General features: G+C 43.5%; 1 protein-coding gene across 1 annotated transcript in view; it reads left to right on the top strand.

Moving 5' to 3' along the window:
• Positions 1-22,531, top strand: part of LOC115093339 (unconventional myosin-X-like) — a 556,890-nt gene that overhangs the window by 516,175 nt on the left and 18,184 nt on the right. The window contains exon 40 of the mRNA XM_029604967.1: positions 16,707-17,159. Within this exon, the coding sequence (XP_029460827.1) occupies positions 16,707-17,159 (453 nt within the window). The remainder of the gene's footprint in view (positions 1-16,706; positions 17,160-22,531) is intronic.

Raw genomic sequence — 22,531 nt, 5'->3', positions numbered from 1 at the left:
TTCCTCCACCTGCCAGTATCTCTTCCCTCTACCTCTAGGCTCAAACCCTTCCACTTTATTGCCACTCCCAGAGTTTGACCCCATTCTCAGTACTGCCCTTCACACAGGCACCCTCTGTCCCTCCCTCTCTCACACACATACTCCTTCTCTCTGGTGCTCAGACACACACCCTCATACATGCTCCCTCACTCTCGCACACACACATCCCCTCATACAGGCTCCCTCACTCTCGCACACACACATCCCCTCATACAGGGTCCCTCTTGCTTGCATGCACTCTCTCACAAGCTCCCTTTCTCTCTCATGCATACATACATATCAGGTCCTTTTGCCCCATCTATCTTTCAATTTAGTTCCCCGCTGGTGCATCCTCTGCCCCTACCATTTATTGCTAGCCATGCAAACAGATATTGTATTTATTGTTATCTTTAATGTTTATTTATTGTAAACTATATTAGTATTTATTGTTTTTCTTTCTATTTATTATCTATGGTTATCTATGCATAGTATTTATATATTGTTATCTATGCAAAGCATATACTAAGTTAGCTATGTTAAACATGCAAAGCATATACTAAGTTTTGGGTTCTATGTAAGCTCTAATGCGAAGTTATTTTGTTCCACTGTAAACCGGTCTGATTTGTATTCTTATACAAGAAGATCGGTATATAAAAGTTACAAATAAATAAATAAATAAAATCTTCACACAGGCTTCCTCTGTCCCTCCCTCTCTCACACACATGCTCCCTCTCTCTGGTGCTCAGACACACCCCCTCATAGAGGCTCCCTCACTCTCGTACACACACATCCCCTCATACAGGGTCCCTCTCGCTTGCATGCACTCTCTCACAAGCTCCCTTTCTCTCTCATGCATACATCCTCACACAGGCTACCTCTATCCCTCCCTCTCTCACACACATGCTCCCTCTCTCTGGTGCTCAGACACACACCCTCATACAGGCTCCCTCACTCTCGCACACGCACATCCCCTCAAACAGGCTCCCTCTCGCTTGCATGCACTCTCACAAGCTCCATTTCTCTCTCATGCATACATCCTCACACAGGCTACCTCTATCCCTCCCTCTCTCACACACATGCTCCCTCTCTCTGGTGCTCAGACACACACCCTCATACAAGCTCCCTCACTCTCGCACACGCACATCCCCTCAAACAGGCTCCCTCTCACTTGCATGCACTCTCACAAGCTCCATTTCTCTCTCATGCATACATCCTCACACAGGCTACCTCTGTCTCTCTTTCACGCACTCCTTCACACAGGCTCTCTCTCACACATACACAATCCCTTCACACAGGTTAGCACCCTCACATACACGATCCCTTTTTCATACACAGCAGCTCCCAATCACTCACACCCATACACACTCCATAATCTCCTCATATAGGCTCCCTCACTCTCGCACCCACACACAAGCACCCCCCCCTTGCTCTCTCTCACACCCTCTAGTCTTTCTTACACACACACACCCTTCTTACTGTCCCTGGTCTCTCTCACAGTCCCTGCTCTCACACCCTCCTGCTCATCCCCTGCTCTCTCTCTCACCCTCCCTGCTCTCTCTCTTACCTCCTCCCACTTCTCCTCCTCTCTCACACACCCCTCCCCCTTTCTCACCACCTCCTCTCTCCCTCTCCCCATACCCCTTCCTTTTTCTCACACCCCCCCCCCCCCCACACCGCTCTTCACATATTCACTCTCATCGAGGCCTTCATCTACGCCACAAGCAGAGCACATCCCATGGCACACGAGAGCCCTCACCTTCGCTGCACATGGCACACTGGGACCTTCATCTTCACTGGGAATGGCATGTGCTCCATTTGCAGCATGCTGGGGCCTTCATCTTCGCCTCACATGGCACGCCAGGAGTTCATGTTCGCTGTGCACAGCATGCTGCATTCACGCTATGCCAGGGGCTTCATCTGCTATGCCATTATCTGCACAGAATTTGGCAATTCTACACGGGGGTGGGGGGGGGGGGGGAATTTGGTGCAAATTCTCCATTCTGCAGTAGCACAGAATTCCCCAAGGACTAATAAATGGGATTTCTAACAGGAGGGAGAGAACATGAAGCAAGAGACAGACTTAAGAAAGCAAGTGTTGCTTACCTGTAACAGGTGTTCTCACAGGACAGCAGGATGTTAGTCCTCACATATGGGTGACATCATCAGGATGGAGCCCAATCATGGAAAACTTCTGTCAAAGTTTCCAGAACTTTGACTGGCCCCTACTGGGTATGCCCAGCATGGCACTAACCCTGCAGCCAGCAGGGGTCCCCTTCAGTCTTATTTTATAGCTACAGGCAGTGCCGAAAAAATAAAACGATAAAGCATTACGAACCCAACACCGCGGGGTGGCGGGCGGGTTTCGTGAGGACTAACATCCTGCTGTCCTGTGAGAACACCTGTTACAGGGAAGCAACACTTGCTTTCTCACAGGACAAGCAGGATGGTAGTCCTCACATATGGGTGAGTACCGAGCTGAGGATGTCCGAACATGCACCAAATGTACCCAACGACGTGCAAAAGGCACAACAACTGGGGTGGAATTTGGTAGAGGCCATCCGCACCCCACCAGGCAGGCGGAAGGGTGTTGGTACGTCACGTGAGAAACAGGTTACGCAGGACAGATTGGCCGAAGATGGAATCTTGTCTTCCGGCTTTGTCCAAGCAATAGTGGGCTGTGAAAGTGTGGAGTGAGCTCCAGGTGGCAGCCCTGCAAATGTCAGGAAGTGGCACCGATCGTAGGTGTGCTACTGAAGTCGCCATGGCCCTCACCGAGTATGCTTTAACATGGTCTTGGAAAGGAATGCCTGCTTGCTGATAGCAAAAAGATATGCAGTCCGCCAACCAGGAGGAAAGAGTCTGTTTACCCACAGGCTGCCCTAATTTGTTGGGATGGAAAGAGACGAATAACTGAGTGCTCTTCCTGTGGGCAACTGTCCGGTCTAGGTAGAACGCTAGAGCCCGTTTACAGTCGAGGGTATGCAGAGCCTGTTCCCCTGGATTGGAGTGGGGCCTGGGAAAGAAAATAGGTAGTATGATGGATTGATTAATGTGAAACTCCGAAACTACCTTAGGTAAGAACTTAGGGTGAGTGCGGAGTACCGCCTGCAGGTCCTGCAGGAGTTTAGTGTAAGGTGGATAGGTAACTAGGGCCTGTAACTCAATAACCCTGCGAGCTGAAATGATAGCCAAAAGGAAAATCACCTTCCATGTGAAAGATTTTAGGTCACGGGAGTGAAGAGGCTCAAATGGAGGTTTCATGAGCCGACCAAGAACCAAATTAAGGTCCCAAGAAGGGGCCAGAGGACGTAAGGGTGGCTTGATATGGAGCAAGCCTTTAAGAAAACGTGATACGAGGGGTTGCACCGATGTAGGGGCATCCCTGACACCTTTATGGAAAACGACTACCGCACTGACATGCATTCTGATTGAGGAAGTCTTTAGACCGGATTCCGATAAATGCCAGTGATAGTCCAAAAATCTCGCGATTGGACAGGAAAAGGGATCAAGGGACTGTGAAGAACACCATGATGTATACCTTTTCCATTTATAGGACTTTCTTGTGGAAGGCTTCCGTGAAGCAATGAGGACACGAGAAACCTAATCTGAAAGGTTAAGTGGTTGAAGGATCAACCTTTCAACATCCATGCCGTCAGGGACAAGGCCTGAAGATTGGGATGGCGTAGACATCCGTCGTTCTGAGTGATCAGAAGCGGGTCCTTTCCCAAGGGAATGTGCCTGCGGATGGCACATTCCCTGGGGTATTGGAAACCACACTTGGCGTGGCCAGTGAGGTGCTATCAGGATCATGGTTCCTTTGTCCTGACGGAGCTTCACGAGAGTTTTCGAGAGAAGAGGAAGCGGAGGGAATGCATAAAGCAGCCCGGCTGCCCACTAGAGGGAGAATGCATCTCTGGGCTGCGAGCGCTCGCTCCGAATGAGGGAGCAGTAATTGTCTACTTTGTGGTTCTGAGGGGACGCAAAGAGGTCTATTTGGGGATAACCCCAGTGTTGGAAGAGAGAGGTCGCTACCGAGGGATTGAGCGACCACTCGTGCGGTTGGAAGACACGATTCAGTTTGTCCACCAAAACATTGTCCACTCCCGGCAAGTAGGTTGCCCTGAGGTACATCGAGTGGGAGAGCGCTTCCGCCCAAATCTGAGTGGCCTCCTGACACAGCAGGAAGGAGCCTGTGCCTCCCTGTTTGTTGATGTACCACATGGCCACCTGGTTGTCTGTCTGAATCAGGATGACGTGATTCGATAGGTAATCCTGAAAAGCTCGGAGAGCATATCGCATTGCTCGAAGCTCCAGGAAATTTATCTGGTGTTTGGATTCCTCTTGAGACCAAGATCCTTGTTTCTGTAGATCGTTTACATGAGCTCCCCAGCCGAGGTTGGAAGCGTCGGTGGTGAGAATGAGTTGAGGATCTGGTAGATGAAAAGGTAGTCCCTGGAGGAGATTTTTCTGATCTTTCCACCAGGCGAGAGACAGACGGAGTGCGTTGGTGATGTGGACAATGGTTGAGAGCGACTGAGTCTCTTGAGTCCATTGTGACCATAAAGTCCAATGCATGACTCTCATGGCCAGATGGGCCATTGGAGTGAGATGGACTGAGGACGCCATGTGTCCGAGAAGGAAAAGGAATTGCCGAGCAGTCGCTGTGTACCGAGACTGCAACTGGGGAGCGAGAGACACGAGGGTTTGAACTCGTTGTTGAGGTAGGAAGGCTTTTGCTTGTAAAGTGTCCAAGTCTGCCCCAATGAAAGACAAGGTTTGAGATGGGACTAAACAGGATTTCTCGTAATTGATGAGAAATCCTAGAGAAATTAGAGTGTGTAGGGTCAAATTCAGAGATGATCGAGCTGCTCGCTGGGTTGAGGCCCTGATTAACCAGTCGTCTAAATAGGGGTAGACGTGAACACCTTCTTTCCGGAGGAAGGCTGCGACAACTACGAGACATTTGGTAAAGACTCGTGGAGCTGACGCTAGGCCGAATGGAAGCACCCGGAATTGGTAGTGCTTTGGGCCTACTAAAAACCGGAGGTACTTACGATGAGCTGGAGCTATCGCAATGTGGGTGTATGCGTCCTGGAGGTCTAGAGAGCAGAGCCAGTCTCCTCTTTGTAGAAGAGGTAGAAGTGAGCCCAAGGTTACCATTTTGAACTTTTCCCGCTGGAGGTACTTGTTGAGGGCATGTAGGTCCAGAATTGGACGAAGGCCCCCGGATTTTTTGGGGATCAAAAAGTACCGGGAATAGAACCCTAGGCATTGCTGCGAAAGAGGAACAGGTTCTATTGCTCTTAACTGGAGAAAAAGGGAGACCTCCTGCTCCAGAAGGACAGAGTGATCGGATACTCCCCACACTTGTAGCGGCAGGGAGTCCGATGGGACAGCAAGAAAATTCAGATGGTAACCCTGAGCAATGATTGCCAGCACCCATTGGTCGGTTGTGATGGTTTGCCACATTCTATGAAAGTGGCATAGTCGACCTCCCACTGGTGTGGCTGGCAGAGGGATCAGGCTGCTGCTCTCGAAGTGAAAGTCAAAAGCCTGAAGCAGGCCCTGGTTGGGGAGCTGCTTGTGACTTTTGCTTGCGAGGCTAGCGAGGCTGGGATTTATGATAGGTCCTCGTCACTCAGGTCCTTGTCGGTGGAGGATAGTACTTCCTTGGAGGGAAGAAAGACTTCTTAGGGTCCTTCTTGGAGGGCTGTCTAGACGGGAAGTCAGAAGGTATCGATGAGAGCTGTTTGAGGGTCTCATGATGATCCTTTAACTCAGCCACTATTTGCTGAATCTGTTCACCGAATAGATTGTCACCAATACAAGGCAGGTCAGAGAGCCTGTCTTGTACTTCTGGGCGAAGGTCTGAAGAGTTGAGCCAGGCCCAACGCCGTGCCGAAATGGCAGTCACAGACACTCTAGTGGAGGTGTCGAAGATATTGTAAGCTGTTCTTATTTCGTGTTTCCCTGCTTCAAAGCCCTTGTTGACAAGGGTTTGAAGATGTTCTTGGAATTGGTCAGGCAGGGTTTCAGAGAAGTCCTGTATCTGTTTGAAAATGACCCTGTTGTATTGGGTCATATACAGCTGGTAAGCAGCAATTCTAGAGATGAGCATGGCCCCTTGGAACACTCGACCAATATTGTCTAGGAATTTGTGTTCCTTGACTGGAGGGATAGAGGAGTGTGGCTTCGTTCTTTTTGCCTTCTTCTGAGCTGACTCTACCACAACTGAGTGGTGGTCAAGCTGAGACTTTTGAAAGCCCGGGGCTGACTCTCCTAGATAAGTAGTGTCAGCCTTCCTGTGTACTGGGGCTACGGATCCAGGATTTTCCCAATTCTTTTTAAGGAGATCAAGAAGAACTTGATGAATGGGAATAGAGGTGATCACTTTAGGGGCATCCAGGAATTGGAGAAGCTCCATCATCTGGTGCCTATCATCTTGTTCCGTCTGAAGTTGAAAGGGACCATCTCAGACATTTCCTTCACAAAATTAATGAAAGAGAGGTCCTCTGGAGGAGATCACTTTCTACTTTCAGTAGGAGAAGGAGGTGAAGGTAAATCATCGGTGTCTGTGGAGGTATCATCACCCCAAGAGTTATAAGGAGCAACAGGCTGACCTGTAGGATGAGAGGGTGGTTGGATACCCGAAGGGCCCGGCTGAGGCTCCGAGAAAATCGAAGGAATCGCCAAGGGCACCGCGGACACCTTGGGGGGCATCGGTGCCGGCATTGAAGGCATCGATGGCGCCGATGTGCGTTTCACCCCTGATGAGTGAATCGGTGGCGAGGGACGGCATGGCATCTATGGCTGAGGCACTACCCCCGAAGGAGGAATGACGAACGGTGTTTCTCCTCCCGATGAAGCAGTCATCGAGGAGGGCACCGGAGCCATCGGAGACCCGGGAAGCACCGGTGGAAGGGCAGTCATGAGCGCCTCCATCCGGGAAAGCAGCGGTGCCAGCGCTGCTGGAATCGGGTCGGTGACCGGTTCCACTCTCGGTGCCGGTGTCGGAGAGACCTGGAGTCGTTGCATCGCTTTGTCAATGGCCTCCTGGACCAGCCGGTCCAGTTCTTCCCGGAGACCTGGGGCAATCAGCTCCGGCTCCGTGACGGAAGAGGGAGGATGAAGCACAGTCGGAGGGACCACCTTTACAGGCGGAATCGCGACTCCCAAACCCCGATCGGGTGAGGGTGGCCTCAATGTCCCAGTCGCAGGAGTGGTCGGTGCCGCTCCTGGACGGGACTTCTTCAACGGTGGCTTGGACGGTGGCTCGGTCGATGATTTCGCTCCCTCAACGGTTCGAGACCTATGGTGCCGATGGCGATGCTTCTCCCTACGATCTCCTCGATCTTGAGGGGGAGGTACGGGAGTCAATGGCCGTGAAGACGTCGATGGCGGGCGGTCACCGGACGGTTGTTGATGGACCAACTTTGGTGCCAGCTCAGAGGACGTCGATGCGATGGACGGCGTCGGGGTGTGAGCACGGAAGAAGAGTCCCATCTTCTCCATTCTGGCTTTGCAACCCTTAGGTGTCATGAGGGCACACTTGGGGCAAGTTAGGACATCATGCTCACGGCCTAGACTCAAAACACAGACTCCATGAGGGTCTGTGATAGACATGGTGCGAGTACAGTCCGGGCACCGACGAAACCCCGACGCCATGGCCATGGAAAAATCGAGCCGCGGTACAGTCGACGGCCAGTAGGCCGCGAGGGCCAAACTCGACGGTAACCGACAAAAAACGGTGAAAAAACTTACCGGAGTACCGTGGTCGAAGAAAGCTAGAGGGGGGACCCCTGTGGGGCAAAGTATTTTTAATTAATTTCGTTAGGAAAAATTCCTGTCAGGAAACAGTTCAGAGCTCCTAAACCACAAGGCTACTGCTGCGCGGAAAAAAGAAGACTGAAGGGGGACCCCTGCTGGCTGCAGGGTTAGTGCCATGCTGGGCATGCCCAGTAGGGGCCAGTCAAAGTTCTGGAAACTTTGACAAAAGTTTTCCGTGAATGGGCTCCATCCTGATGATGTCACCCATATGTGAGGACTAACATCCTGCTTGTCCTGTGAGAACATAAGAACATAAGAAAATGCCATACTGGGTCAGACCAAGGGTCCATCAAGCCCAGCATCTTGTTTCCAACAGTGGCCAATCCAGGCCATAAGAACCTGGCAAGTACCCAAAAACTAAGTCTATTCCATGTAACCATTGCTAATGGCAGTGGCTATTCTCTAAGTGAACTTAATAGCAGGTAATGGACTTCTCCTCCAAGAACTTATCCAATCCTTTTTTAAACACAGCTATACTAACTGCACTAACCACATCCTCTGGCAACAAATTCCAGAGTTTAATTGTGCGTTGAGTAAAAAAGAACTTTCTCCGATTAGTTTTAAATGTGCCCCATGCTAACTTCATGGAGTGCCCCCTAGTCTTTCTACTATCCGAAAGAGTAAATAACCGATTCACATCTACCCGTTCTAGACCTCTCATGATTTTAAACACCTCTACCATATCCCCCCTCAGTCGTCTCTTCTCCAAGCTGAAAAGTCCTAACCTGATGAGAAAAGTATATATGTGGAAAAAAGAAAGGAGGAAGAGCGGGGAAATTGTACTCCCCGTACTGAATGTGAGATAGAAATAAGAGGAAGAGCGGGGAAATTGTACTCCCTGTATTGAACGTGGAGATAGAAATAAGAGGAAGAGCGGGGAAATTGTACTCCCTGTACTGAATGTGGAGATAGAAATAAGAGGAAGAGCGGGGAAATTGTACTCCCTGTACTGAATGTGAGATAGAAATAAGAGGAAGAGCGGGGACATTGTACTCCCTGTACTGAACGTGGAGATAGAAATAAGAGGAAGAGCGGGGAAATTGTACTCCCCATACTGAATGTGAGATAGAAATAAGAGGAAGAGCGGGGAAATTGTACTCCCCGTACTGAATGTGAGATAGAAATAAGAGGAAGAGCGGGGAAATTGTACTCCCCGTACTGAATGTGAGATAGAAATAAGAGGAAGAGCGGGGAAATTGTACTCCCCGTACTGAATGTGAGATAGAAATAAGAGGAAGAGCGGGGAAATTATACTCCCTGTACTGAACGTGGAGATAGAAATAAGAGGAAGAGTGGGGAAATTGTACTCCCTGTACTGAACGTGGAGATAGAAATAAGAGGAAGAGCGGGGAAATTGTACTCCCTGTACTGAATGTGGAGATAGAAATAAGAGGAAGAGCGGGGAAATTGTACTCCCTGTACTGAATGTGAGATAGAAATAAGAGGAAGAGTGGGGAAATTGTACTCCCTGTATTGAACGTGGAGATAGAAATAAGAGGAAGAGCGGGGAAATTGTACTCCCCGTACTGAATGTGGAGATAGAAATAAGAGGAAGAGCCGGGAAATTGTACTCCCCGTACTGAATGTGAGATAGAAATAAGAGGAAGAGCGGGGAAATTGTACTCTCCGTACTGAATGTTTTATTATGAAAATGTTAAGTAAGGCGTGCTTTGGGAGGTTCAGAACGCATTATGGGTATTTCCATTATTTCTAATGGAAAAAATAGTCTTGACTTACAACCAACTTGAGTTACAACCAGCCCTCTGGAACGAATTGAGTTTGTAAGCAAGGGTCCACTGTATTAGACTAGCCGTCACAACGGTTTACAAACATTTTAACGCATACACACATTGCTATAAAAATCTAAGAACAATAATAAAAATAATAATGAGAACACAGTAATAAAAAATGAAAGTATAATATTAAGCTATAGTTTTAAAAACAAATAAGAAGAAGAACAGGGAAATTGTATACCCCGAATCTAACCAAACTTAATTTCTCCCCTAGATCCACCTGCCCGACCTTTTCTCCACCCGCTCCCACACCTCCCAGCCCCCCCCCTGCCCTGTCACTTACCCCTATCCCCCCTTAGCCCGACCCATCCCCACCCCCTCTCCCTCCTCTTAGCCATCCCTTGATCCTTGGGCCTCCAGGCCGCTACCACCTCCCCGAGCACACCTCTCTCGCCTTTGCACCTCCAGATTCCCTTTAAATAAACTATATCCTAGTGAATACTGTCGCCTAATTAATATAGCTGGTATGTACCTGTACATACTTCAACTGTACATAGTCTCCCTCTTCTATTTTTATTTTATTTTTGTTTCTGTTGTCGTATACTTCATCTAGATACGCCTTTCCACCCGCTCCCCATCCCCTCTTTCCCATACCCCCTCCCCCACCGCTCCCTCCCCCTTCCTCCCCCCGCCATCCTTGCCCCTTTTGGTTCTTTTTGTATTCTGATTTTTGGTTCTGTTATTAATGTTATATTGTTATATTGTTATATTGTTTCATTGTATTTCCCGCCTGAGTTCTTTGTAAACCGGCATGATGTGCTTCACGAATGTCGGTAAATAAAAGTTAATAAATAAATAAATAAATATACTAGCTTTTCTTATCCCACAACCTTAATCTTTTACTTTCAAAGGATTGCTGCAATTCTCAACTACTTCATTTATTTATTTATTTTATTTATTTGTGTGCTTTTATATACCGAAGTTTGGAGCATGCTTTCACTCCGGTTTACATGTAAAACAATTTTTTACATTAAAGGTCATAACATTGAAAATAGTGCATTAACGGATACAATTTGTTAACTTAACCTTGCTAACAGTTTGTTTACGTTTAACTTTTCTAGGAGTATGATTGGTACCAGTAATATAACAATTTTCTTATATTAAAATATAACAGTTATAACAATAATATAATATAACAATTATAAAAAAATATAACAATAATGATTTTTTTAATATTAGAATTAATAACTTTGTTCTTCATATATTACATACCATAATGAGAATTAATAGATATCTTCTTATATTACATATCATAAGCATTAATAGATACAGATTGTTAATGATTAACTTTATTAACAGTAGCACGTTACAATGTTTATGTATTCTGGACTGTGTTTTAGGTGCATATGGATTCTTATCTTCGAGTGTAAGGATTAACCTTTTCAGTAGATTTAGGTGTATATGTGTGGTTTAACCTTGTTGACATTCTCTGGTCAGTGGTTTTAGGTGTGTATAGTTCAATTTCTTCAAGATTAGTGGTGGGGGAATGTAGGGATCTATGGTTGTTTGTAAATTGATTGTATAGGGTGCGAGTTTCAGTGGGTTGTTGGGTGTGGGAGTTTCATTGGGTGTAAGTTTCTTTGGGTAGGAGGTTTTGAGTAGAGTTCTTGATTGTTTGCAAGGGTATGCTAACCAATGCCTTCTTTGTAAGCTTGTAGAAATAGCCATGTTTTGAGTTGTTTTTTGAATAGTTTATTGTCAGTTTGTAATCTTAGGTATTCAGGTAATGAGTTCCATAGTTGAGGTCCTGCTATTGAGGTTGCTCTTTCTCTGACGGATATGAGGTTTGCTGTTGTGACTGATGGGATTGTTAGCAGTGCTTTGTTGGCTGATCTTGTGTTACGTTTTGGTGTGTGCTTGTGGAAAATGATGTTTAGACATTTGTTATTGTGATTTATGTTCTTGTATATGATGGATAGCAGTTTGTATTCTATGCGTTTCTCTATGGGTAACCAATGGAGTTCCTTTAGAATTGGGATAATGTGGTCAGATTTTTTGTGATTCCTGAGTATTCTCGCTGTTGCGTTCTGTAGTATTTATTTATTTATTTGTGGTTTTTATATACCGACTTCGTAGAATAACAGTTCGGTTTACATTATAACTTCAAAATCAGCAAAACAGAGGCTTTACATACAACTTATAACTTATAGAAAAAACAGTGAATAAAATAAAATAAAATAAACTATATATTAATACGAGACTTAAATAGAAGGACTTAAGTAGAGGTTGTTGGATAACTGGGATGATATTGAGAGAAATGATTGGGGATGGAGTAGGGGGAAAGAAAGAATAGGGTAGAGGGAGGGGGGATGGAGATGGACGGAATGTATAGAATTCAAAGTGGAGGGGGGAGGGTTGTATATTGCTTATAAGGAGGGGAAAGATGAGTTGCAAGGTTTGCATAGGGGAGGGAAAGGAGGAGTAGCACAGATTGCAAGGAACTATTTACAATAGATGCATTGGGGAGGATATATAGCATATGTTTATAAAACTATATACAAGGTGTACATTATTGAAGTTATGTATATCAAGGTGTGAAGTTGAAAATTAAAAAATGGTAGCTACTATGAGAGGTAGATATCATTTGAGGGATCATAAAATTAGAATTGAGGGATCTGATGGGGCAGGGACGCGGGAGGGGAGGGACGTTAAGGGACGGAGGGGGAGGGACTAAAGGGGGAGGGTTGATGGGAGGTGTGGAGGAGAGTTGAGGGGTGGTGAGGGTAGAAGCATTGTGCAGCAGGGAGAGAGTTTTGTCAGCAGATTGATGGTGAGCAAAATGAGTGAGTTTAGGTGATATGTACTATTTGAATGCCTTAGTGAAAAGCCATGTTTTGAGTTTTCGTTTGAATGTTTTATGGCAAGCCTCTTGGCGTAGATCTAATGGCATAGTGTTCCAAAGGGTTGGTCCAGATACAGAGAGTAGACGAGCTCTAGTTGTGGCCAGTTTGGTGGTATTGTGGGAGAGGGTTAGCATGGTTGCATGATATTGGTGTCTTGTGGGTCTCTTGGCTTGGTGGAATTTAAGGGAACTGTTAAGCTAGTACATTTCTGGGTTGTAAAGGGCTTTGTGAATGAGAGAGAGGGAGTAGTTGCAGTGGGTGTGTGGTTGATTTGGGTAGTCCTAGTAGTAGTGAGTTGCAGTAGTCAAAGCTTGAGAAAATTAGGGATTGAAGTATGGTTCTGAATTCAGGTTGGTTTAGAAGAGGTTTTAGTCTTTTGAGTATTAAAAGCTTGTAGAATCCTTCTTTGGTTTTCATGGCCAAATGTTTTTTGAAGTTTAATTCTGGGTCGATCCAAATACCCAAATCTTTTACATTATCACTTAGATTGATCGAGGTGTTGTCTATTTGAATTGTGTTGGTGTGGTGGTTTGGTTGTTTTTTTCTTTCAAGAAGTATACATTTGGTTTTTTGGATATTAAGGCAGAGTTTTCATTTGATTTAGGATATTTTTTATGGTGTTGAGGTAGTTGGCCGCTAGTTTGAGAGCATTCTCAATGGTGTTCGTTACCAGGATGACAATTTGTATGTCGTTTGCATACATGTAGTAAGAGATGTTGAGGTTTGTTAGCAGTTGGCATAGTGGCAGGATGTAGATGCTGAACAGAGTGGCAGATAAGGCGGAGCCTTATGGGACTCCTGTATTTAGAGGAATTAGTTCTGAGAGGGCGTTATTGATGTCTACCTGAAATGTTCTGTTTAGAAGGAAGGATGTGAACCAGTTTAAGGTTTTTCCCATTAGACCAATTTCTGTCTGTGGAGTAATGTTTGGTGATTGACAGTATCAAAGGCCGCGGATAGGTCCAGTAACATTAGAATGTATTGAGGCCCTTGTTGAAATCTCTTAGTATTGTGTTTGTTACGTTGAGAAGCAGTGTTTCTGTGCTGTGAGATTTTCGGAATCCGTGTTGAGTGGGATATAGGATGTTGTTTAGTTCTATATGTTCATTAAGTTGTTTCAGGACAACTTTTTCTGTTAGTTTAGCAAGGAATGATAAATTTGAGATCGGGCAGTAGTTATTGAGCTCAGTGGGGTCAAGGTTCTTTTTTTTAATAATGGGCTTGTTTCCATTTTCAGGGTGTCTGGTAGTTTGCCTTCATCAAGTGATTTGTTAATGATTGCTGTGATGATTGGGGAGATGGTGTTGGATAATTCTTTAAGAGTTTGCGTGGGTATTTTATTGATTTCGTGGTGTACTGGTTGAGTGTTTTGATTAGTTTTTCAATTTCAATGGATGATATCGATTGAAATGAGGACCATGGGCTTATGTCTTTGTTGTTTAGTTGTATGTTTTGTGTGGTGGTTTTGGATATATTTTCAGAGATTTTGGTGATTTTGTTTTTTGAAAAAGATTGCTAGATCTTGGCTTAGATTATTGTTTGTGTTCGTGTTAGTGTTGTTGTCTGATGTTAGATTTTTCACTATGTTGAACAGAGTCTTTGGGTTTTTTGCTGCAATAATCTCTTTTAGAGTTGTTGATTGAGGTTTTGTAGAAAGCCAAGAATGTTCGGTATGTGGCTAGTGTTAAGGTGCATTTGTTTTTGCGCCATTGTTTTTCTTTTTTTCTGAGGTTTGCTTTGATATCCCTTACATGTTTATTGTACCATGGGTTATCCTTTTTTCTTTGTTATCTATCTTTTTTGTTCTTTCTGGGTTTATGTTATTGGCGATTTCCATTGTTATTTGTTGCCATGATTGTGTTGCTTTGTTTATGTTGGATAGGTCTATGTTTTTTAGATGTTTTCCGAGTTCTTGTTTAAGTGGTTCTATGGGGAATGGTGGTCTGCATTTGAAGGAGTAAGTCTTGTTTGGTTCTGGGTTGATTTTAGGTTGTATTGTTGTTGTGCAGTTTATGAGGTAGTTGTCAGACCATGGCACTGGTGAGCAGGTTACTGAGGGATTTGCGAGAAATTTGTCGTTAGTGAATATCTGGTCTACTGTGTGTCCTGCTTTATGCGTTGGTTTGTTTATTAGTTTGATGTAGTTGAAGGTGGATAGAACATCAATCAAGGTTTGGGTGGAGGGATAGTGGGGTTTCATCATAGTGGAGATTGAAGTCTCCAAGTATGATTGTGGGTTTTTTGTGATTGATTGTAGATGTGAGGAACTCGATTAGTGGGGAGATATCATTCTCAAGTAGCTTGGGAGGGCAGTAGATCAGGCAAATTTGGAGTTTGTTTGAATTGAAAAGGGCTAATTCATATTGTTTCGGGAGTGAGTTGGGTATTAGTTTCATAACTAGACTTTTTTTTAACTATTAGCATTATTCCGCCTCCTCTGCGTGCTTTCCTGGGTATTGAGAATATGTTGTATGCACTGTTTGCTAGTTGGTTAGTTAGTACATTGTCTGTATTTTTTAGCAAGGTTTCAGTGATCGCAATGAAATCTGGTTTTTGATCTTGTATTATGTCCGTAAGTAGCATGATTTTTTTAGTGAGGGCTTGAGCGTTTATGAGGAATGTGAGGCATATCAAGTATTTCATTGAGTCATTGATGGTTATATTCACCAGGTTTCTGTTTCTTATTAGTGGGAATTTTGTGGTATCGAGGTTCTTTATTAGGTTGATGTATTGATGCATAACTTCTTTTGGGTTTGTTGATATTTAAGCTGAAGTTTTGAACTTGAGGGTTAGATTCAATTAGGAGCACGCGGTGGATCTTATGCAATTCCCCTTCTAAGCACTGTACACTGTGTGTGTTTCGTTTGCATGCTGTGATTGTCTATGGTGTAGTTTGTTTTTTTTTGGTTTTTTGGTTGTTTTTTTTAGTAGGGGTTAGTATGTGGAGAGGGTGGTGTACAGAGGGTGGGCTAGTTATAGGAGGGAGATGGTTGTAGAGTTATCAGATAGATGGGTGTTATGTTGTGGGGGGGGGGGGTGTAGGGGCGGTAGTGGGGGTCGACGCTAAGGGTGCGCCAAGGGGCAAGCTCCTTGGCCGCGCTCCTGATGGCCAGCCTCTTGAAGGGTCAATGGGTTGCGACGTCACGGAAGGGGCAGACCTCAGCGGCGGTCTCGGCAGCTCCTGACCTCGATGGGTCTATAACGGCTACATGGAGTGTCGGCGGGCCTTGGGGTTGCAGGCTTCGGCGGTCAACGGGATTCGGCGAGCCAGCAGGCAGGTCGGCACGAAGGGACTTGCCTGGGAGGATGGCCGGCCTCTTAAAGGTTAGGCCTTTATGTCTGCAAAACCTTTTGATTCCTTTGACAGGATTGTAGCATTTTTTTAAAAACTCGTTCTAAATTGTATTTTATTATTATGTGTATCACTATCTCAGTGGGGTATATCCCTTTGTGTCCATGCATCAAAAAATATCAAAGCTTCATAACCTTGCTTCTTCAGATTACTCAGGCAATTAGACTCTTGGGGGTATGTCCTTCCCTTCAAACTGGTCAAGTAAAAAAAAAACAAAACTCAGCACTCTCCCTTCTCAGACTCCTCTCTCCTTCTCTTAGATCCTCGGAGGATCCAAAGCTCTCCCAAATCCTGGGGGAATATAAAAAATATTGTCTCTTCTTGCCTGAGAGCCTGGGGGGGGGGGGGGGTTTCTAGTTGCTCTCCAGTGGCTCCTTCAGTCACCTTAACCTGCTGAAGTTCTGGGCATGCTCCTAGGCAATATATAACCCAGATGCCATACCCCCATAAAGGAGAATAAAAAATACCAACCCCCCCTAAAGCCATTGAATATTCTAATTACAATGGCAATATTAGTGACAGCTGGACCACCGTGACAGATAAATAGGGAAAGGTTATTTACCATTTCCAATAGTACTAGGACTGGGGCTACTCCATAAAACTAGCAGGTAGAAAATTTAAAACAAATTGGAGAAAATATTTTTTTAATTCAGTGCACAATCAAGCAGTAGAATCTGTTGCCAGAGGGACGTGATCAAGGCAAGAAACATAATGGGATTGAAATGGAGTTTGGTCAATTACTTGGAGAAAATGTCAGGTAGACTTGAGAAAGCCAGAGCATTTCAGAAACTAAATGTGCTTTATCATATGTTGTTTTTGCTGGATTGTTAGTAAACAATTTTAAATATAAATAATTTGCTTTGATACTTACAGGCTCATGAAAGTGTTATCAGGGGCCACTTCCCAGCTCCTGAGGAGACCCTGCAGTATCTTGCAGCTTTGAGGCTGCAGTACCTACATGGGAGCTATTCCCAAGCCACATGGTCTCTGGAGAGTATCTATCCCGTGACCTGGCTAAAAAACAAAATTCTGCAGTCCACTAAGAGCAGCAGTGCCTTACCTGGGCACACTTTAGAGAAGAGAAGGACCAGCTTCATAGAGGGAACTATAAAACGTGGCTTCAAAGCAGGATCTGTGAAGAAGCACAAGATGGAAGAAGAGCAGATACTGGAAATGTGGGTGAAGGAGGAGCTGTCAGCTGCTCGGACCAGCATCTCAGAGAAATGGAGTAGGCTGCAGGAAATGTCCCAGCACCAGGCCATGGTGAAATACATGTCCATTGTCAAGGAGTGGCCAGGATATGGCTCAACACTTTTTGATGTACAGGTAAGAAATGGGAAAAGGAAGGATGATTGCTGGCTATTGCTTACTGGAAATTGGTAGTTGTTCCAGTGTCATCATCGCCCAGCAATATAGGCATTAATAACAGTGGAAGAGCCTTCCTTTCTTCTGTACACAGGCATTTCTGGAGAATAACTTTGAAGTTATCCACAACCTTTCCAGCCTACCATTTCCTTCAATGATGTAAAAGTGCTGATTGTGGGGCAGCATACAGTTTTTATGTTCCCAGCATCTACCAGTGGGTGTTGCTGTAGGGAACGATGCAGGCGTGCTGACTTTAGAGAGTCCTAGTTTCATCCAGCAGGAGGTATTGTAAGGAGCAGTATAGGAGTGATTACTTTGGGAGAGCTCACACTTCAGAACACTCTACTAGCAGGAAACACTGTGCAAATAGTGAAAGACTATGAACTGTTAAGAAACGGACAACTCCTGAAGTTCAACCTTCCCCAGCAGTGTCACAGTAGAAAATGGTGTAAACATAAATGAAAATTGAATACTGGGGAACGCAATTTTCGTTGAGTTACATCTGACACTTGTTTTTGACTAACTTTTGTCATCTGAATCCAAAAATGACCCCAGTTTTTCTCTTATCACGTCAACTTTTTAAGGTACAGGATACCCTCCCTTTGTCCCAAAAATCATACAAAATGTACATACAAAGGAAATAAAAGAAACAATTACCTGAATATACTGTTTATTTAGAGTTATTTTATTCATACAAAGGCTATATATTGTTACTGTAAGTGAAATTGTGTACAAGTAGTAAAGTTCTGTTACCAAACATACATATTAAGGTAAAAATTTACGCTTATAGCTTTTGTGGCAGTGTTCAATCTGTGGACAATCTCGCCTGATGCTCCAACAATAGTCAGCCATCATTTGTACATCCCATCTAGCCTGATACCGTGCCTCCATGACCTTCAAATCTTGGTGGAATCGTTCACCTTGCTCATCACTGTCTGCACCAAGGTTTTTCGGGAAGTCAGCAAGATGGCTATGCAGAAAATGCACCTTGATGCTCATGTTGCAACAAAGCATTTTGAAGCTCTCCAAGAGTTTCTGGACAATTTTGGTGTAATTCTGTGCTCGTGTATTTCAAAGAAAGTCCTTGACAAGGTTTTTGAATGACAACCAAGCATTCTTTTGGAGTTCTGACATTGTCCCAATGAAATGTTCAGCTTTAATGAGCTGCCAAATCTGTGGACCATCAAACACACCGGCCTTTATCTTTTCAAATGACAGGCTAGGAAATGCCAAAATGAGATACTTGAAACAGTCTCCTTCAGTTGGCAAAGCTTTAACAAATTGCTTCATGAGACCCAGTTTTATGTGCAGAGGTAGGAATATAAAGTTCTTTCTGTCAATAAGTGACTCATGTAGAATGTTTGGATCACCAGGTTTGAGGTCAGATCTTGGAGGCCAATTCAACTGCACCCAATGCTTCTCATGAGCTCTGCTGTCTCACATACACAGAAAACAGGGATAGGCTGTAGAGAAAAAAACTTGACGTGATAGAAGAAAACTAACTGCAGTTTTGAAATCAGCATGCCTATTTAAGTCTAAAACAGCTGAAAAATCAAACTTAGCAGGAATTATGTTAAAAATTGTTCCCCAGTGTAATTGTTTTTATAACTGATTAGCACAGGAAAAAAGTTTTATCTATCTGAAAACTGCTGTCCATCACTTGGACTAAAAGTGCCAGGGTGTATTTAGGTGGGATGAGAAATAACATTTTCACATCTGCATGCATGCCTGCTGATATTACTAAATAAACGATGCGCTAGTTATTTTTTGAGGGATATAATATTGATATCACTAACACACGATATCACCTCGAATATTGAAAAGTAACTAATTTACTGATTTCGTGTGACAAACTTGTCTACCTAAAAAATTTTTTGTCTATTTATCTGAGTTAATATTAATATAATCCACACGAGCTATGCAGATAATGCCAATGTGCATTAAATGATATCATTGCATAACGGCTATCAAATTATTTGAATCACATCGCTACATATTCCATCTAGAATGGTATGTTCCACACAAAATGTGCATGTGATGCCGATGTGCATCAAATGACATCATTACGCAGCAGCTATTGAAATTATCTGAATCACATCGCTCCATGTTGCATCTAGATTAGTGTGCTTCATTCAAGTTCTTCGTTTAATCCCTGTGGAGATTGTGTACCCATATGAAGAGAGCAATCGCAAATGGAGATACAATTTACCACAGTCGTTGAAATTGGCATTAAAATCATTGGAGCAGTTCCCTGATTTAATAATAAAACCTGCTGACAAAGGCAATGCCGTTGTTTTACAGAATAAAACAGATTATGATTCTGCGATGATCCTACATTTGAGATACAGCAAATATTATTGTAAACTGACTCAAGATCCGACAGAGGGTTTACGCGAAAACATAAAATCTTTGGTAGAATTAACATCAGGCCTGACTGATAAAGAACGAAAATTTCTCACAATTCTTCATCCTAAGGTTCCAGTCATATATGCTGTACCAAACATTCACAAGAACATTCTCAAGCCACTGATACGACCCATCGTATCATTAAATGATTCTGTTCTTGAAGCTCCGGCTATATTTTTAGATCGTATACTATAGCCTTATGTACAAGAAATGCAATCATATACCAAGGATAACATCTATTTTTTACAGCAGATTGAACAGGTAATAATGAATTCCAATACACAATATTTGTTCACGTCTATGGACGTGTCAGCGTTATACACCAACATCCCTCAGGATCAAGCATTGGAAGTTATACATGCCACAGTTAATACACATAGTAGGATTCAAAGAATATCCACCTCTTTCATAATGCAGTTGGCAGAATTGGTACTCACCCAAAATTATTTCTTGTTTGAATCCATCTTATATTTACAGACCCATGGTATACCCATGGGGTCTCCATTGGCACTGACAACTGCCAATCTGTATATGGCACAGTTTGAAAACACACATATCTACACATCTGATTGGTGGCAAGATATTATTATTTGGTGTCGTTACATTGACGACATCTTTTTCATTTGGAAAGGATCTGAGGATCGCTTAAGTGCATTTTGCACACGGATCAACTCGGTAAATGAAAATCTGCAGTTCACGGCACAATGGTCAAACCACACTATGACATTTTTGGATGTTTCATTATCATGTCAGGATGGCACATTGACAACCACTGTATTTAGAAAACCTACAGATCGGAATAACCTGCTCAGGTTTCATAGCCACCACTCTTATTCATTCAAATGTGGTTTACCCACAAGTCAATTCTTCCGGATCAGAAGGATCTGCTCCGCTTTGTCAGAATATGAAATTCAAGAGGCCAAACTCATGGAACGATTTTTACAACATGGCTATCCCAAGAGAGTTATTAAACAAGCCTACAAACAGGCTAAGTATTCTGACAGGCAGGCCCTTCTCACATACAAGCCGAAAAAACAAGAACCCAACTTGGTTTGTGTATTAAAACAAACCACAGCATTTCCTGCTATATCGGCAGTGATCAGAAGACATTGGCATATATTGGGGATTCACAACATATTTCAAGAACAACCATTGATAGTGACATCCAGAGGTAGTAATATCAGGGATTGCCTAGTACATGCGCAAATACCACAACAGATTGATCAGGGCAACAACAGACATTTTAAATGTGGCCAATGCACTCACTACATAAACTGTATTAAGGGTCATATATGGGTTGATCTGGTGTCTGAATATAAGGTGATACGTAAGTCACGTACAACATGCAACTTAGATTATGTTGTATGTGATTTAGTCTGTGATCGTCCCAAGGTTTATATAGGGAGAACTACCCGTATTATGAGAATGAGACTAAATGAACATAAGTCCCGTTTACATACTTAGACACTAACTGCTCCCATAGTGACCCACTGTATACAATGCCAACATGTTGAACAAAGGAATAGATGCCAGTAGTCCACTTCAATAAAAGTTTTTTTCAAGACTACTGGCATCTATTCCTTTGTTCAACCTGACGGCTTTTATAGATCGCCTACAATGCCAACATTCCTTCACACAAATAAAGTGGACTATCATCGATCACATACGAGCAACCCCACGTGGAGGGGATCGTATTCATTTATTAAATTTGAGGGAAGCCTATCTGATTTTCACATTGGGTACACAATCTCCACAGGGATTAAACAAAGAACTTGAATGAAACACACTAATTCTAGATGCAACATGGAGCGATGTGATTCAGATAATTTCAATACCTGCCGTGTAATGATGTCATTTGACGCACATCGGCATCATATGCACATTTTGGGTGGAACATACTAATCTAGATGGAATATGTAGCGGTGATTCAAATAATTTGATAGCCGTTATGCAATGATATCATTTAACGCACATTGGCATTATCTGCACAGCTCGTGTGGATTATATTAATTTAGATTAAAAAATGGAGCGACGCGATTTAAACAATTTGACAGCTGCAGCGCGATTACGTCACCCAACGCATATCAGGATTGGTTACATTTCAAGGAAGGTTCAATAGATATAAGTCAACATTAACTTGGGCATTTAAATAAACATGGTGACCGTATACACGGCCAGTAAAATCTAGCAAAACGCCGAACGATACCTATTATTTGGATATAACAGCACGTCCCCTGAAGAAGAATCGTTGATTCGAAACAAGGCCCTGTTGGGACATGAACATGGGATATGGACAGACAAGCAGATAAGTTCTGGGAATTTGATTCATGTCTTACACTCTTGATTTACATCTAAAATTGTGTCAGCGTTTTTGGGAAAGGTTCAGCATTTTTTGAAAGAAACTTATTTAAATTTCTGCTATAGCAGTTAGTAACTTATGTCACAAATTTACAAAATAATTTTCGATTTAGTAAACTGTTTCACTATTTCAACATTTGAAATATATATTAATACACATCAATTGTGCACACTAAGCAATCACAGAAAACCTACTACGGGTGGGAGGAGGTTGGTTAGTGATTAAAATCATAATATACTGCTGGATGCAGTGATACGATGAAACTATAGGAAACCTTCCTCTTCTCTCCTTAAATATTTTTTCTTGGTCATTTGTTTTTGCTTAACTCAGATAAAGAGACAAAAAATTTTTTGGGTAGACACATTTGTCACATGAAATCATTTAGATGCTGATATTACTAAACATCAAAGCTAAAGTATGCACAATCCTTCACTTTGAAATGAGGGAGAACGCCCGCAAGTGAAAAGGTAGCCTTGAACTTTCCCACAAAGCATGCAGTTTGAAAATACCCTCATTTTCTTCCTCCAGCCTTCTTTTTTATGTTTGCTCCTGAGATCTTGAGGGAAAA

This window comes from Rhinatrema bivittatum, chromosome 6 (assembly GCF_901001135.1).
Source record: "Rhinatrema bivittatum chromosome 6, aRhiBiv1.1, whole genome shotgun sequence".
Classification (NCBI taxonomy): domain Eukaryota; kingdom Metazoa; phylum Chordata; class Amphibia; order Gymnophiona; family Rhinatrematidae; genus Rhinatrema; species Rhinatrema bivittatum.
Note: the sequence above shows the minus strand (reverse complement) of the source record. Positions and strands in the feature narration are given on the sequence as shown.